Source organism: Crotalus tigris, unplaced genomic scaffold (assembly GCF_016545835.1).
Source record: "Crotalus tigris isolate CLP2741 ecotype Arizona unplaced genomic scaffold, ASM1654583v1 scf7180000024396.1518868, whole genome shotgun sequence".
NCBI lineage: Eukaryota > Metazoa > Chordata > Lepidosauria > Squamata > Viperidae > Crotalus > Crotalus tigris.
In genome coordinates, this window is record NW_024100564.1 from 125471 (window position 1) to 139437 (window position 13967).

At 37.0% G+C, this 13967-nt stretch overlaps 1 protein-coding gene across 2 annotated transcripts; it reads right to left on the bottom strand.

Annotated features, from left to right (window-relative positions):
- Window positions 1–402: 402 nt before the first annotated feature.
- Window positions 403–13425, bottom strand: TMEM9 (transmembrane protein 9). Of its 2 annotated transcripts, none has more exons than XM_039329412.1 (6): window positions 10454–10661; window positions 8298–8390; window positions 6664–6755; window positions 6228–6336; window positions 3576–3707; window positions 403–2323 (listed from the first exon to the last, which is right to left on the bottom strand). In XM_039329412.1, exons 2-6 carry the CDS (start codon window positions 8385–8387, stop codon window positions 2174–2176), a joined length of 573 nt encoding a protein of 190 aa, XP_039185346.1. In that variant the 5' UTR covers window positions 8388–8390; window positions 10454–10661; the 3' UTR covers window positions 403–2173. The 2 variants fall into 2 exon arrangements, with proteins under 2 accessions (XP_039185346.1, XP_039185345.1); XM_039329411.1 differs by lacking the exon at window positions 10454–10661 and adding an exon at window positions 13288–13425 and having other exon boundaries at window positions 641–2323.
- Window positions 13426–13967: the final 542 nt, after the last annotated feature.

The following is a 13967-nucleotide window of genomic DNA, read 5'->3' on the forward strand; positions in this document are numbered from 1 at the left end:
TCTTTTCCCACGTAACATTAGACATGAATTTCTCTCCTTTAGAATGGGATGCTGTTGTACAATACATTATTTGTCCACATTAGGACTTATTATTGTATCATGATTTTAGAGGTCCTGTTTTATAAATTTCTGACATTAAAATGGTTATTCAGTGTGCTTTTTTGTTGCTGATTTCTTTTTGTACAACATGTTGAATATTTGAATGAAAAATGACTTATAAATGTTTTCAGTAAATAAAGTTGAATGCCTTGCCACATACTTCCATGTAAAAATGGATAACAAACTTTTTGTACATCTGTGCTTAGTAACCAGCTGTTGAGATATATGCACAATGTATCCTAGATATAACTGGGCTATAAAATATAGATCATAGAGACAATAAAGAGATACAGAAAATGCTTAATGCCTTGCCTTATTTAATGATAATCTGGATTTCTGCAGCCCACATATGATATGGCTAGCATCTATTTTACGAATTTAGACTCTTTCCATTTTTATGTGCTCTCTGAACCCTTGAGTTATTGATATCTCTTTATGAACAGAAAGTATTAAATCATGCCTGACATCTGTGATACTATACACTTCCTTTAATGAACAGCTGCTGCAGAGTAACAAAGACTGATCCAATCTGCCAGAGATATTTTAAGAGATAAATAAAGTAGATCATTTAATGCATAAATATTTTTGCATGCGTAAAAAATACTGTCCAACCTTCAAGATGTTTTGGTAGTGTCTTTTGCATCTGAGCAACCATTACAACATTACATTTCAATTACACACTGTTAATACTACTTCCCTTAATTGTTGGCATAGATCTGGCTGCTATAAGTGCCATAAAAACAAATTTCAATGTGATGTCTCATACATCTGGGCAAGCTTTTGGTAAATGTATTGTAAAATTACAATAAAATAATTACAGCCATGTTGGGCCTGTGGAAAAAAATCCAAATTCATGCAGGAGATTTTCCATGAAGTCAACTTAAATTTTATTTTGCATATTGCATGTCACTCTTCGAACAGATATTAAAATCTAAAGCTATTATTTCTATAAATGTCCTTTGATAGTGGAATCCAGTTCTACATACTGGGATAAATTGCCACATATAGAAGGGCAATTTTCTTTGCACTAAATAATCCAGTGAATTACTTTCCTGTGCAGATAACTCTTAACAGAAAGGACTTTCAATAGTTAAAATACGTAAATCATTCTTTGTTTGCATATGAAATTGTATGAACAGCAATAATTTCATCTGTTCAATGGACTTGTGAAAACTGAGATCTTACCTAGGCAGCAATTAAGCTGTCTCCAAAGCAAAAAATACAAGAATCTGTATAACCACCTGACTGTTTAAAATCTGCAAATGAAAGAGGCACCCATAAGCTTCTTGGTTTGGTACCTAAGGAGATTGGGAAGCACAGAATTCATCCAGAGTCATTCTTCTGAAGGGTTAATCATGGCTTACCATTAACTATGATAGTGCTAAAACAATCTGTCCATATTTCTTTGGTGTAAAGTTAACTATCCTGAAAAAAAAAATCCTTGAAGGAAGAATCTGTAAGAATTTATGAGCCAAATACAGTAACTCCTTTTTGCTAAGTTAATTTCCCTTATTACATTTCTATCTTTGGTGCCAATTTTTGAAACTAGCATGTTACAAATAGACCCAAGCCACTTCTCTATAGGTATTTTGCAACAGTGAAAGATCATATACTGGCATATAGTCAATGAGATGAAAAGGATATTGCTATTCTCATTCCATTAATAATACATCCAGTTTGACCTAAAAGCCAAGCCACAGGTTTGTAAGCAATAATGAATAAATGCGTGCCACATTTGTATCACCAAACCAGACCAATGCTTGGCAGATTAAAGAATCCAAAGTAAGGTGCAATTGTTTCTCATTTTTGAAGTCAAATAATTATCCTAGAGTTATTTTTTTTCCTGACAGCAACAAGTAAAGCAAATGGCAGTCCTCATAGATGGAATGTGCAGCCAGCAGCTTGCTTCAAATGCAGCATATTCTCTTGGGTGGATTGAGGAGGAAGACAGCAAGCAAATCCAATCAGAAATTGCAGGTGCAAGATATTTAAACTACAGATATGGGATCTGTATTAACCAACAAAATTTTGCCTAGCTAACTAGCAGCTGCAGCTCACACCTAAAATAAAAGGCCTAGCTTAGCATCTTGTGCCGATCAAACACAGTCTTCCGCTGCTCCTGCACCTGACGCTTCCACCTTTCCTGGGCTCCTTCCACTCTCTCCAGCACAGTATTTGCTCTGGCACTGGCTGAAGGACGTACAGTTGTCAAGGAGCAGGGATCCTGCAATAACAGGAGAAAGAAAGTAACATCTCAAAGAAAAAGCATTTCAGATGTGCAGTAATAATGCTTCACCTTGGGGTACAAAAATCAAATCAAAGTACTTTTAAAATAGAATGGATAGTAGTTTGCTATTCATGTACACTATAAATAGTAAAGTACTCATAATTAACAACAGAAAACATCCCAAACTAGCGATATTACTGCAGTATGCATCAGACAGTTAAGAATGGTTAGTTACCTTCTATAAAAATAAATGCAAAGGAATTGCAATCAAATGTCCTGGTAACATTTTGTCCACCAAAAATGTAAATATCCCCTAATCTATACAAACACATTATATTGCACTGTTGGAAATATTCCTGAAATATAATTCCCAGCTTCCTTTCTCTCTTGATCATAATGAGCTGTAGTACAGAAAAATCTGTTTTGAAACAAACAGCTTTATTTTAGATGCTGCTTCAGCATTCTAATTCAAATGAACGAACGACATACAAAATAAAATCCTTTGGTTTTTTATTATAGCTTTATGTGATCTCAGGTAACACATGTGATTTATGTGATCTCAGGTAACACAGTTAACAGAATTTGAAAATATTTTCTTCAAAAACAAAATGTGCTCAAACTTCAAAGATGTAATCCACAATCTAGAATGAAATCCTAAATCCCTTTATGTCACCACTAATTGTTTAAAGCTGCCTTCTCTAACTCAGTCACCTCCAAACTTCAGAAAGCTGCAGTCCCAACTTGCAGTATTTCAGCTTGGAAATGTTAGTTCTGAGTGCTGATTATTGAAATAGATTTTGAGGCATATCTTAAACCCACCTCAGGCATTATGATGTCTGGAAAGGATGAAGTTGCGCTTGTATTGGGGAGAAGGGTATCTAGAAGGAAAGGGCTGCATACTGAACAAGGGTGGGAAAGCTTCCATCAATGTGTATATAAAAAGCTTTATGTGAATAAATATGTAAATAAATGAATTAAGCATACATGGAGGTATTTACATACCAATCACTTTGTTCTGAAAAGTGATTGGTATGTAGAAATCTCCACCACTGAACACATTTAACTACTGTTAAATCTGAACACAGAGTCTGCTTACTGCCAAGCCTTCCTGAATCTCAGGTTTTCCAAATCATTAGTTTTTAATTCCCACAATCTACTAGGTTAGGGATTGTGGGAAGAAACATATGGAAAACACCAGATTCAGGTAGCTCAGATGAAAGAAAACCTGTCTAAAGAGCACCAAACTCACCTCTGACTCTTCTTCATTGTGCAGGGGCTGGGTATAGGCATCAGGTTTGCGAATAAAAGGGTCAACTACCATTAAAAAGATCATGTAGAGAAGAAGAGCTCCAATCACTGAGAGGTAAATGATGATGATGATCTGCATGAACAGAGCAGCAAAATGTCATCAAGGATCCTGGATAAAAGAACATATTTACTGAAAGACAAAAAGGATAAGTACAAAAAAAAATGGAAAGAGGGACACATAATTAAGGCAGAATATCAACAGACAGCCAGAATCTGCATAGATGAAGTCAGGAAAGCAAAGGCTCAGAATTAACAAAGACTTGCAACAAAAGTCAAAGATAATTAAAAAAAAGTTTCTTTCAACTTAATAAGAAAAAAGTCAAGGAAACAGTCAGTCCACTAAAGAGAGAAGATGGCAAGGAAGTAACAGGCAGCAGAGAGAAAGCAGAGCTGCTTAATTCATTCTTTGCATTGGTCTTCATGCAAAAAGAAACTATAGCCCAACCTACCAAAAATATATCTGTAAAAGACAGACTAGAAATAAACATTAAAAGAAGCAAGAAAATAGTAAGAGAACACCTGTCTGACCTTGATGAATATAAATCACTGGGACCTAATGGTTTACATCCCAGAGTTCTGAAGGAGCTGGCAGATGTTATCTCAGAACCATTGTACCATATCTTTAAAAACTCCTGGAGCACCGGAGAACTACCAGAGGATTGGAAAAGGGCTTATGTGGTTCCCATCTTCAAAAAAAGGGGAAAAAAAAAACAGACGCAGGAAACTATAGTCCAATCAACTTAACATTAGTACATGGGCAGATACTGGAAAAAATAATCAAAAAACAGATCTGTGAACATTTAGAAACAAATGAAGTTACAACTAGTAGCCAGCACAGGTTTGTTAAAAAGAGATCATGCCAAACCAATCTTATTTCATTCTTTGACAAGGTGACTAAATTAGTAGACCAGCGAAATGCTATGAACATAGTATACTTAGGCTTCAGCAAGGCGTTTGACAAAGTAGATTACAACCTTCTTCTTGGTAAGTGAGAAAAAAGCAGGATAGATAGCATCACCACCAGATGGATTTGTAACTGGCTGACAAACCATATTCAACAAGTAGTCCTCAGTGGTATTACATCTACATGGAGAGAAGTAAGCAGTGGGGTACCACAAGGTTCTGTCTTCAGCTCAGTACTCTTCAATATCTTCATAAATGACTTGGATGAGGGAATAGAAGGGGAACTCATCAAATTTGTAGATGATACTAAGCTGGCAGCAATAGATAATACTGTAGATGAAAGACTCAAGATCCAGATGGATCTCAACAGACTTGAAGAGTGGGCCCTACCTAAAAAATGAAATTCAATGTAGAGAAAAGTAAAGTCTTACACTTGGGCAAGAAAAACCAAAAGTACACATACCTGGCTTAATAGCAGTAACTGTGAGAGGGATTTTGGGAGTCCTAGTGGACAATCAATTAAATGTGAGCCAGTAGGGTGTGGCGGCAGCCGAAAAAGCCAATTCAATCCTAAATTGCATCAATAGAGGGATTGAATCAAGATCATTTGACACACTAATACCACTTCATAAAGCCTTAGTAAGACTACACCTAGAATACTGCATCCAGTTTTGGTACCACACTGTAAAAAAGATGTTGAAACTCTAGAAAAAGTGCAGATGATTAGGTGCTTGGAGGCTAAAATATATGAAGAATGGTTGCAAGAATTGGGCATGGCTACTGTAGTGAAGAGAAGGACAGGAGTGACATGATAGCAGCGTTCCAATATTTGAGGGCTGTCACAGAGAGAAGGGGGTCAACTTATTTTCCAAAGCACCAGAAGGCAAGACAATAAACAATGGATGGAAATTAATCAAGGAGAGAAGCAACCTGTAATTAAGAAGAAACTTCCTAACAATAAGAACAATTAACCAGTGGAACAGCTTGCCTTTAGAAGTTACAGGGGCTTCATCACTGGCGGTTTTTAAGAAAAGACTGGACAGCCATCTATCTGAAATGGTATAGGGTCTCCTGCTTGAGCAGGACATTGGACTAGAAGACCACCAATGTCTCTTCCAGCTCTATTATGATTGATTGATTGAGCAAAACATCGAGATCTATATTGTAATAGGGGAAATCAGCTAAAAAATTTTACCAGTGCTAGAAAGAATAGGATCAAAATATGGACAATGTTACCATGTTGGATTTTCCCAATCTGATGTCTTTTCAATCTGCTGAAGAATATGCAGATATGCAAATTCAAAATTCTGCATTGTCTAGACATCAAATTTAAGAAAGGATGAAGAAAATAATACCTTTCCCAGAAAAGTTAAACAGTTCAAAACCAAACATTTATATACAGTACATAACCAAAACATGACTAAATTTCCTTGATCTCTTAAAGAGAAATCTAATATATAATTCTGAAATGCAGCTTTAAGTACAAGATAAGATCTATATGAGAAACATTAACCAGAACTACCAATGTAGCCACTCTTGTCTCAATCTCATAATGCTAATTTCCTTGTGAGCGTATTTCCAGAGTCTCCTTTTAGTTCCTTGACGGTTGTTAACAGTCAAAATTCTTAGTTCTATACAGTGAGGACAGAAGACAGTGAAAGCTGGTGTAAGAAATAGTTTTGTATTTTACCTTGATGGTCGTGGTGCTTCGTTCTTCATACTTGCACTCACACAACAGGCAATATGCCTCAACATCATGTCCTAGCACTGGCATAGGGTCCACCAAATGAAGGCAATTGCTGCAATTATGAGAAACAAGAAGCAACAACAGGCATCAAAAACCTTCTATTGTATGCAAGTTCACCTGTTTTACAGGATACAGAGTTTAATGTTACATTTAGCTGGATAGTTTTGAGACTGTTATTGCATCACTAAATTAATTCCCTTGACAGATATACAAATAGGTAAAATCTACAGGATAAAAGTGTCCAACTTGATCAGACAGAAAGCATGAGACTAGTTCATTTCACTGAACTGTTTTCCTATACCAAAGACCAGTTTTTAAATCAGCTTTTTAGAACAATCACATCTTGAAACATGAGAATCACTTCTCAAATTTGTCTCACCAATCTTTCTGTGTTACATTGTTCTTGTAAATATGTCCTTTTATATTCCGATATGGTGGACAGACACACTTGCAGCGAATGTCCTCAAATGTCTACAGAAGAAAAATAGGATACAACTAGAATAAGCAGTGTGTGAGCAATAGTTTTGCCTCATTGCAAAATAAAATAATTAACAATATTCTTTCCAGTCATGTCATATTATTCTGGGGAACCTGTGGTCCTTCGTATTTTCTTGAACTACACCTTGGTTGTTACAACTGTAAGTTTTATTTCAGTAATATTGGCTGTCTCCTCACTCTTAGCGACTCTGGGCAGCTTACAAAAATAAAAATCCAATATACAAACAAGAAAAAAAAAAACCTCTCCCCCCCGCAACAATAATTAATCAAACAAGCCATTTGATGAGCTCCATTCCACTCTGGGTTCCCCAGGTCCTTTGGCAAAACCAGGTCCTTGCAAAGGTCTTCAGCACCTTGCAAAAGAATGTCAAAGTGGAGTCTACTCTAATCTCCATAGGGATGTTCCAAAAAGAGGGAGCCACCACAAAGAAGGCTCTTCTTCTGTGCCCCACCAGATGCACTGCCTTAGAAGAGGGGACTCACAACATTCGCTGCCTCCCAGGTCTGGTGAGTGAGGTGGATGTAACTGGGAAGAGACAGTCCTTCAGAAAACCTGGCTTCAAGCCACACAGAGCTTTGAAGGTAACAACCAGCATCTTGAATTGTACCCAGAAGCAGATCGGTAGCCAGTGAAGCTTCCACAGGAGAGATGACACCTGTGCACATTTACATCTGCACAAAACCAAGTGACCCGCTACATTTTGAACCAATTGGAGCTTCCAGATTCTTTTCAAGGCCAGCCCCATGTTACAATAGTCAAGATGGGAGGTGACTATGGTGTGATTAACTACCAGCAAGGATTGTTGGTCCAAGGAAAGGATGTAACTGATGCACAAGCCACAGTTGCACAAAGACCCTCCTGGTGTGACTGCCACCTGCTTCTCGAGCAAGAGTCATGAGTCCAGATTACACACTGGTTCTGTCTGGGGCAGTGCCACCCATTCCAAGACCAGAGACTCTCCATGGACTAAACAACCCGAAATCCAGAGTCATTCGGTCTTTCCAGGATTCAGTTTCAGCCCATTGCTCCCCATCCAGCAAATAAAATTGAATATTAGTTGCTGAGCGCAATAAGATTAGTACATAATGGAATTAAAACCTGTGTGAGAATAGAATGCTTAGTGAATGGTTAAACACTGAACAGGGAATAAGATAAGGATAGAGATCCCCTTGATTGTTTAATGTATTTATGAAAGAATGGATAAGGAAAATTTATGGTGACATTAGAGATGTGATAATTGTAGCCATGAACATAGCTGTAAATTTGTATTTAATGATATTGGGTTGTTGGCTGATAGAGTATATGATATAATGAGGAGCATGGATCTGAAAGTATATATGAATGCTGAGATAACTGTGTTTATCAAAGAAAATAGAGTGAAAGATTGCAGACTATATTCAGATATCAAAATAATTAGAGCAAGTAAACGACTTTGGGTACATCTATTGAAATTAGTCCATAAACAAACATTTAATTTAATTATAAACTATTTTTTTTCTGTTTTCCTCCCTCACCTTGTTGGTTTCAGATGATGGTATTAGGATACACCAGAAAACGGCTACAAGTGATACCGATTTCATGATTTCTGACTTGTGACTAAACATTACCTAGAAGATAGAGGGGAAACAACAGAACTCAGCCAATTCTTTGTAACATTATAGACATTTAGATATCACAATTCCTCTGCTAAAATGTGACAAGCAGGTTTCTTCAGCACATGTGTAATTTTGATGATACTTCTTCCTTTTAGGGCCTGGAAACAGCAATAAAAATATGTATCAAAAGCCAATAGTTCACAAAAGATTTGGAGGTTGCACAAGAACTTGTAATGGGTGGAAGATAAAATCAGCCTTTTCCTATTCCTTGGGCAGAGGAGCCAATTTGACTAGAACCAGTGTTGCATTAGATTTTAAATATAGCTCATTACACATTACTGTTTCACCAGATATTACACCTTGTGCTTTTCTGTAACTAGATTAGATTTTTTTACAGAAGATGCACAGTTTCAGTTCAAAATACACAGCAAATAATCTAATAACAGTACAAAAAAGTATCAAGATAGGAAAGATTAATTCATTTGAATCATATTTTCACGCTTTAAAATTGCATACTCTTTTAAGTAATCTGGAGGCCAGTTTAACTAATTTCCCATGTTCACAAAAGAAAGAAACATTTCAGTGGCACTGGCTACTTCTTTATTTTATCGCTTTAATAGCACAGTAATGAAAATTACAATTGCAGGAAAGAAATATGTATTCATTTTTCAAAAACAGCTGCTCTTAATGGTAAGTCGAAGTTAATCAGTGGTCAGTCTTGATTAAAAAACAAGGTTGAGGTCCCAGCAGCTATCTTCAAAATGCAATTAAAAACAAAAAAGAGCAACTAAGGTTAGATTAGATCATCTTTTACTAAGAAAAGTTTTTGTAAAAATGAATCTTTTCCAAGTTCCATTTTACTGAAACAGTGAAAAGCAAAAGCATTCTTAGCAAGATATTTGATCTTATATATGCTTATCTACTACATTCATACAATCTACCACATCTATCTTAGGTGCTCTTCACATTTACATATATTTTGGAAAGTTTCATTGATCTAGGCAGCAAACAATCAAACATCTAGACACAGAAAAGCCAGTTCAGTCGCATAAAAGAGACCAAAAAAACTGTGTCATCTGCAAAGAAAGTGAATGGAATGCTTTAGTCTGTGGGTTTATTCTCTCTTCTGTTTATGTAGCTTTATTTATTCACTATATTGGGACTACTCTACTCCTCTCCAATGCTCTTTGCGTTTTAGATGGTTTCCCAGCATATTTAAAAACAGTCAGTTTTGTGACATCTCAAATTGCTCTTGGTTTTATACTTTGGGGAATCCAGAGCAAACATCAATAGATTTATCAAGAAACTCTCTTGAGAGCTAAGAAAGTCTGCTGGGGCAGACTGTATTTATGTAAGATATGTTCAAGTTATTCCTAGATGTCTGAGAAATTCTGAATCTTGGAGGGACTCAAAGGAATCATACTGAATTTGATGAAACTTCTGAAGCATATCTAATGCATAAATACTTGATATGTTGCCCTTCTACAGTATTTGGATAAGATTTTGCATAAATGTAAAGATTCCAAAATAATTCCCCTTCCTATGCAGTGCCTGGTATAAACTTCTTCGTAAGACAGGGAGATGGTTAGTGCCAGGTTTCCCTCCAGTGTGCAGTGCCATAACATTTGAATAATGTCACCTGGAATAAAGGCTATATATAATGAACCCCACTTCTTATGCAATCTGTAGAACAGTGGTTCTCAACCTCTTTAATGCTGCGACCCCCAACCGGTCGTAAGTCGAAGACTACTCAACTGGTGTAGCACCGTTTGCAGAATGGGACTTTTGGCGGGCTCAGCAGGGCAGAGACAGCCTGGACAATTCCTATTGGCTTTTGAAAGCCAATAGAATTAGACTCTATTCAAGAGAGTCTATTCTATTGGCTTTCAAAAGCCAATAGAATAAAAGGGAGTAGCACAGCTAAGGAAAAGGGGAAAAAAATGCGGGCTGCGTTGTTTGGGGACCCCCGTGAAATGGTCGTTCGACCCCAAATGGGGTCCTGACCCACAGGTTGAGAACCACTGCTGTAGAACCTTTTTTGATTACCAGTGCAATCTTCCAATGATCAAACTCACTATTATGGGAAATGCTTGTTGCAAAAACTGCCAGAAGTCTGGCAGAATTCAGAAGTCTTCAGCTATATTCTTTCTAGGCTTGTGAGGTCTATCCAAGCGATTTTGACATCATGGCAGCCCAGTTTATCTTGTGATGATCCAGAGAATGCTTTGCAATTTGGCTGGATAAACATGAAAACCAAAGTTCTACTCTCATACTGTAATTACCCAGTCTAGAAAAAACATAAATGGGGAATGGCACATATTGGTTTTTTGTTTATGCTTATTAGGATGGGAATGAAATGAAATTCACAGAAAAACTGCATCATTATGAAGAGATGAAGCATATACTGTAAAAGATCATAGAAAGATGCAAGAATTATCAAGTTTGGTTGTATTATGTTTTTTTTATGTAGCTGCTTTGTTTTATTTTTTTACATACTATAATTTACTTATTTTATTTACTTTTAATATTGTTAGCCACCCATTTATGTATTTGAAATGAACAGCCATATAAACTGTTTATTTTTTTTAAAAATATATAAAATTAAGATACACAACGTATGCTTATACAAACTATGCATACTTCAATATTTCCAAAGAACCCAGTAATATTGTCTTTCCTGAATACTGTGTTGAAGTGCTACCTAGCCATCTTTGAACTGGCATAGAATACCAGTTTAAATCTTGCTGTCCTCATTGCCAATCTTGGCTTTGGGCCATCTCCTTCTAGCACGACCCCAGCAAGCAGGGAATGCATCTACCAACTGGGATACTATGTCACGAATGAGAAAATCCTGACTTTGGGAGTTTCTCAGATCCTCCTTCCATGTCTCTCTTGACTACTCCCAACTTAAAATATGGGTAGATACAAGGTAGATATAGTTGTATTATTCAATTTATCCCTGGGTCCTGTAACCAGGAAAAACTAGAATGGATTAGTTATTGGGTAATAAAGTCTCTTATCTCAAGAAAAGGAGAAAGAAGTGACTGAAAATATTCACTCTTGGTTGTGTTAGTGATTTGGGCTTGCTGTTTCTTGGGTGCTTTATATTTTAATTGTTGTAATGATATAACTGTTTTTATGTTATTTAAGTTCTGTTCACTGCTCAGAATCACTCCACAGCTGGCACACAATCTCAGACAAAAATCCCTTTAGTTTAAAAGTTCTAAACAAATTCCGTACTTTTACTATCAGTTATTCTTCTTTGATGTGCTCTATAGCCCAACATATGAATTATATAAATACAACTTTATTTACAGGGTCAAAATAGGATAAGAAAGATAATGCTAATCAGACGGGTGAAAGACATCTACATTAATTCATAAAGCTTTGGTCTGATAGTTTTAATTGTAGTCCAATTTCTACATATGTTCAAGAAGTCACCAAATTAGAAATTAATCATGTAAGTAGTCCTCGATTTACAGCCACAATTGAGTGCAAAATTTTTATTGCTAAGTGAGGCAATTGTTAAATGATTTTTGTCCCATTTTACCACCTTTTTGCCACAGTTGTTAAAGCAAATCACTACAGTTAAGTGAATTATGCAGTCATTCAGCAATCTGGCTTCCCCCATTGTCTTTAAATGTTGGAAGCTGGCCTGGGAAGGTTACAAATGGTGATCACATGACCCCAGAACTAGTGCAATTATTAGAAATACATGCCAGTGGCCAAGCACCCAAAGTTTGATCATGTGACTGTGGGGAATGTGGCAACGGTCTTAAGTATGAAAACCAGTCCTAACTCACATTTTCAATGCTGTTGTAATTTCAAACTGTCATTAAACAAATGGTTGTAAGTCAAGGACTTTGTTTAACCACCCAACCTAAGCTGGAAAAACTTTGCTGACTCTCACATGCAGTTATTGATTTGCAAATGACACAATCTCCAGCTACAGCTTGAATTTATATTTAAAGTCAAGCTCAGACTGAAGAGGGATGGGTCTGTGCAGGGACTGAAGAGATACACCCACTCCAATCATTTCTTAGAGATGCTTGAGAGAAACTGGGTGACCATGTGATGGGAATGGAGTACCCATGAACAGACATCTCCTCAAACCTCATCTCTCCTCACTCCTATGATTTCTACCCATCCTCTCCATCCCAAAGCATGTACTCTAAAGAAAGACTGTGTATTCCTTGTGTGTTCTGACTGATTCTCTTATTCCCGAACTACTTCATTAAAGCCTCAAAGGTGCTTTTTCAAAATTCAACTGTACTTTCTTTTTCCTCGAAGACATTTCACTTCTCATCCAAGAAGCTTCTTCAGTTCTGAAACTTCTTGAATGAGAAGGGAAACATCTTCAAGGAAATATAAAGAAAGTCCAGCTCCCTTTTGAAAAAGCACCTTTGGGACAACCACGAACTGGATGATTAAAAATCTCCACAGATATTCTTCACTAAAGCAAATTTCTTAAGCATCTAAATTTTACACTGTTTTTCCTCTTTGTGGTGCAGATTACTCCAAATTTAAATGGAAGGAAGATGAAGAGGAGACATTTCCCTCCTGCCCACAAGAAATAACAATAAACAGAGGGGAAAGGGACAGAAGCTTTCAAAAGCTTTCCCTGGCCAATTTCAGTTTCTCCTCCTCTCCAACCCCCATAAAAGTGTGTATGTGATACATCTGCAACAGACTTTTGTTCCTTAGGCAGAATTTGGATTTTTTTTTTTTATGGTGAAGAGATTCTATACATGTCATGATGAAAAACAACCCTAATTAAATAAGGGCAGAGATCGGATTCTTCCGAGCTTAGCTACACCTACAGTACAACAAGATGCTAAGGAAACTGCTCCCCATTTTCTCCCAACCAACATTGGGGCTTATCTTATTGACGACGGAACAAGACACTCACCCAGCAGCGCCGGCTCTTAGAAACGGTAGGATCCGCCTTTCGCTGTGATCGTCTGCTGACATCACCATAGCGGACGTTGCTAGAAACCAACCAAAGCCGTTTCCACGATTTAAGGGACTATTAATAATTTTCAAACCTTTGATTAACAAAAAAATCAGTCATGTGACTGCGCTGTTCGGATTCAAGGTTGGACTGCAAAACATTGAAGTAGGGAGAGGCTAAAAGGCTATTCCTTGCATGATCTCGGGTGCGGGATTAAGACGCGGTGTCATTTTATCTATTTATTCTGTAACGTTTTGGGACGTCACAAGAGTGCTGTACGTTTGCTCAAACAATTTGGGGAATAACTTCAGTGCTAGCTTTTCATTGCTTGTAAAGAGGCGCGTGGAATTTCGGGTTGTTTTACAAGCATCCTTGCCTTGTTACCTTTGAGCACCATCACAACAGCAAAAGGAGAAATTCTATGTGCAGAATGTTTTCCCACTATATGCCGTTTCAATGCGCATGAAACCATTCTATCTATCTATCGTTATGTTGGCACATAATCAACGCCCGTGGGTTTCTGATCACCCCCATCCGATTTACATTGTACAGCAATTATTGGGGGAAAAGGTAAAAAGGCGATTAATTGTCGCAAATGCATTGCATTACCTAGGGTCATTTCCCCGCCTCTATTAACT

What these genes read in the sequence shown, in the direction of transcription:
- TMEM9 (XM_039329412.1), bottom strand. Translation starts at nt 8,387, where the DNA reads ATGTTTAGTCACAAGTCAGAAATCATGAAATCGGTATCACTTGTAGCC. An exon ending in CATCATCTGAAACCAACAAG is followed by an intron (nt 6,756 to 8,297) that starts GTGAGGGAGGAA and finishes TTTCTTCTGTAG; the next exon opens with ACATTTGAGGACATTCGCTG. An exon ending in ACAATGAAGAAGAGTCAGAG is followed by an intron (nt 2,324 to 3,575) that starts GTGAGTTTGGTG and finishes CTGTTATTGCAG; the next exon opens with GATCCCTGCTCCTTGACAAC.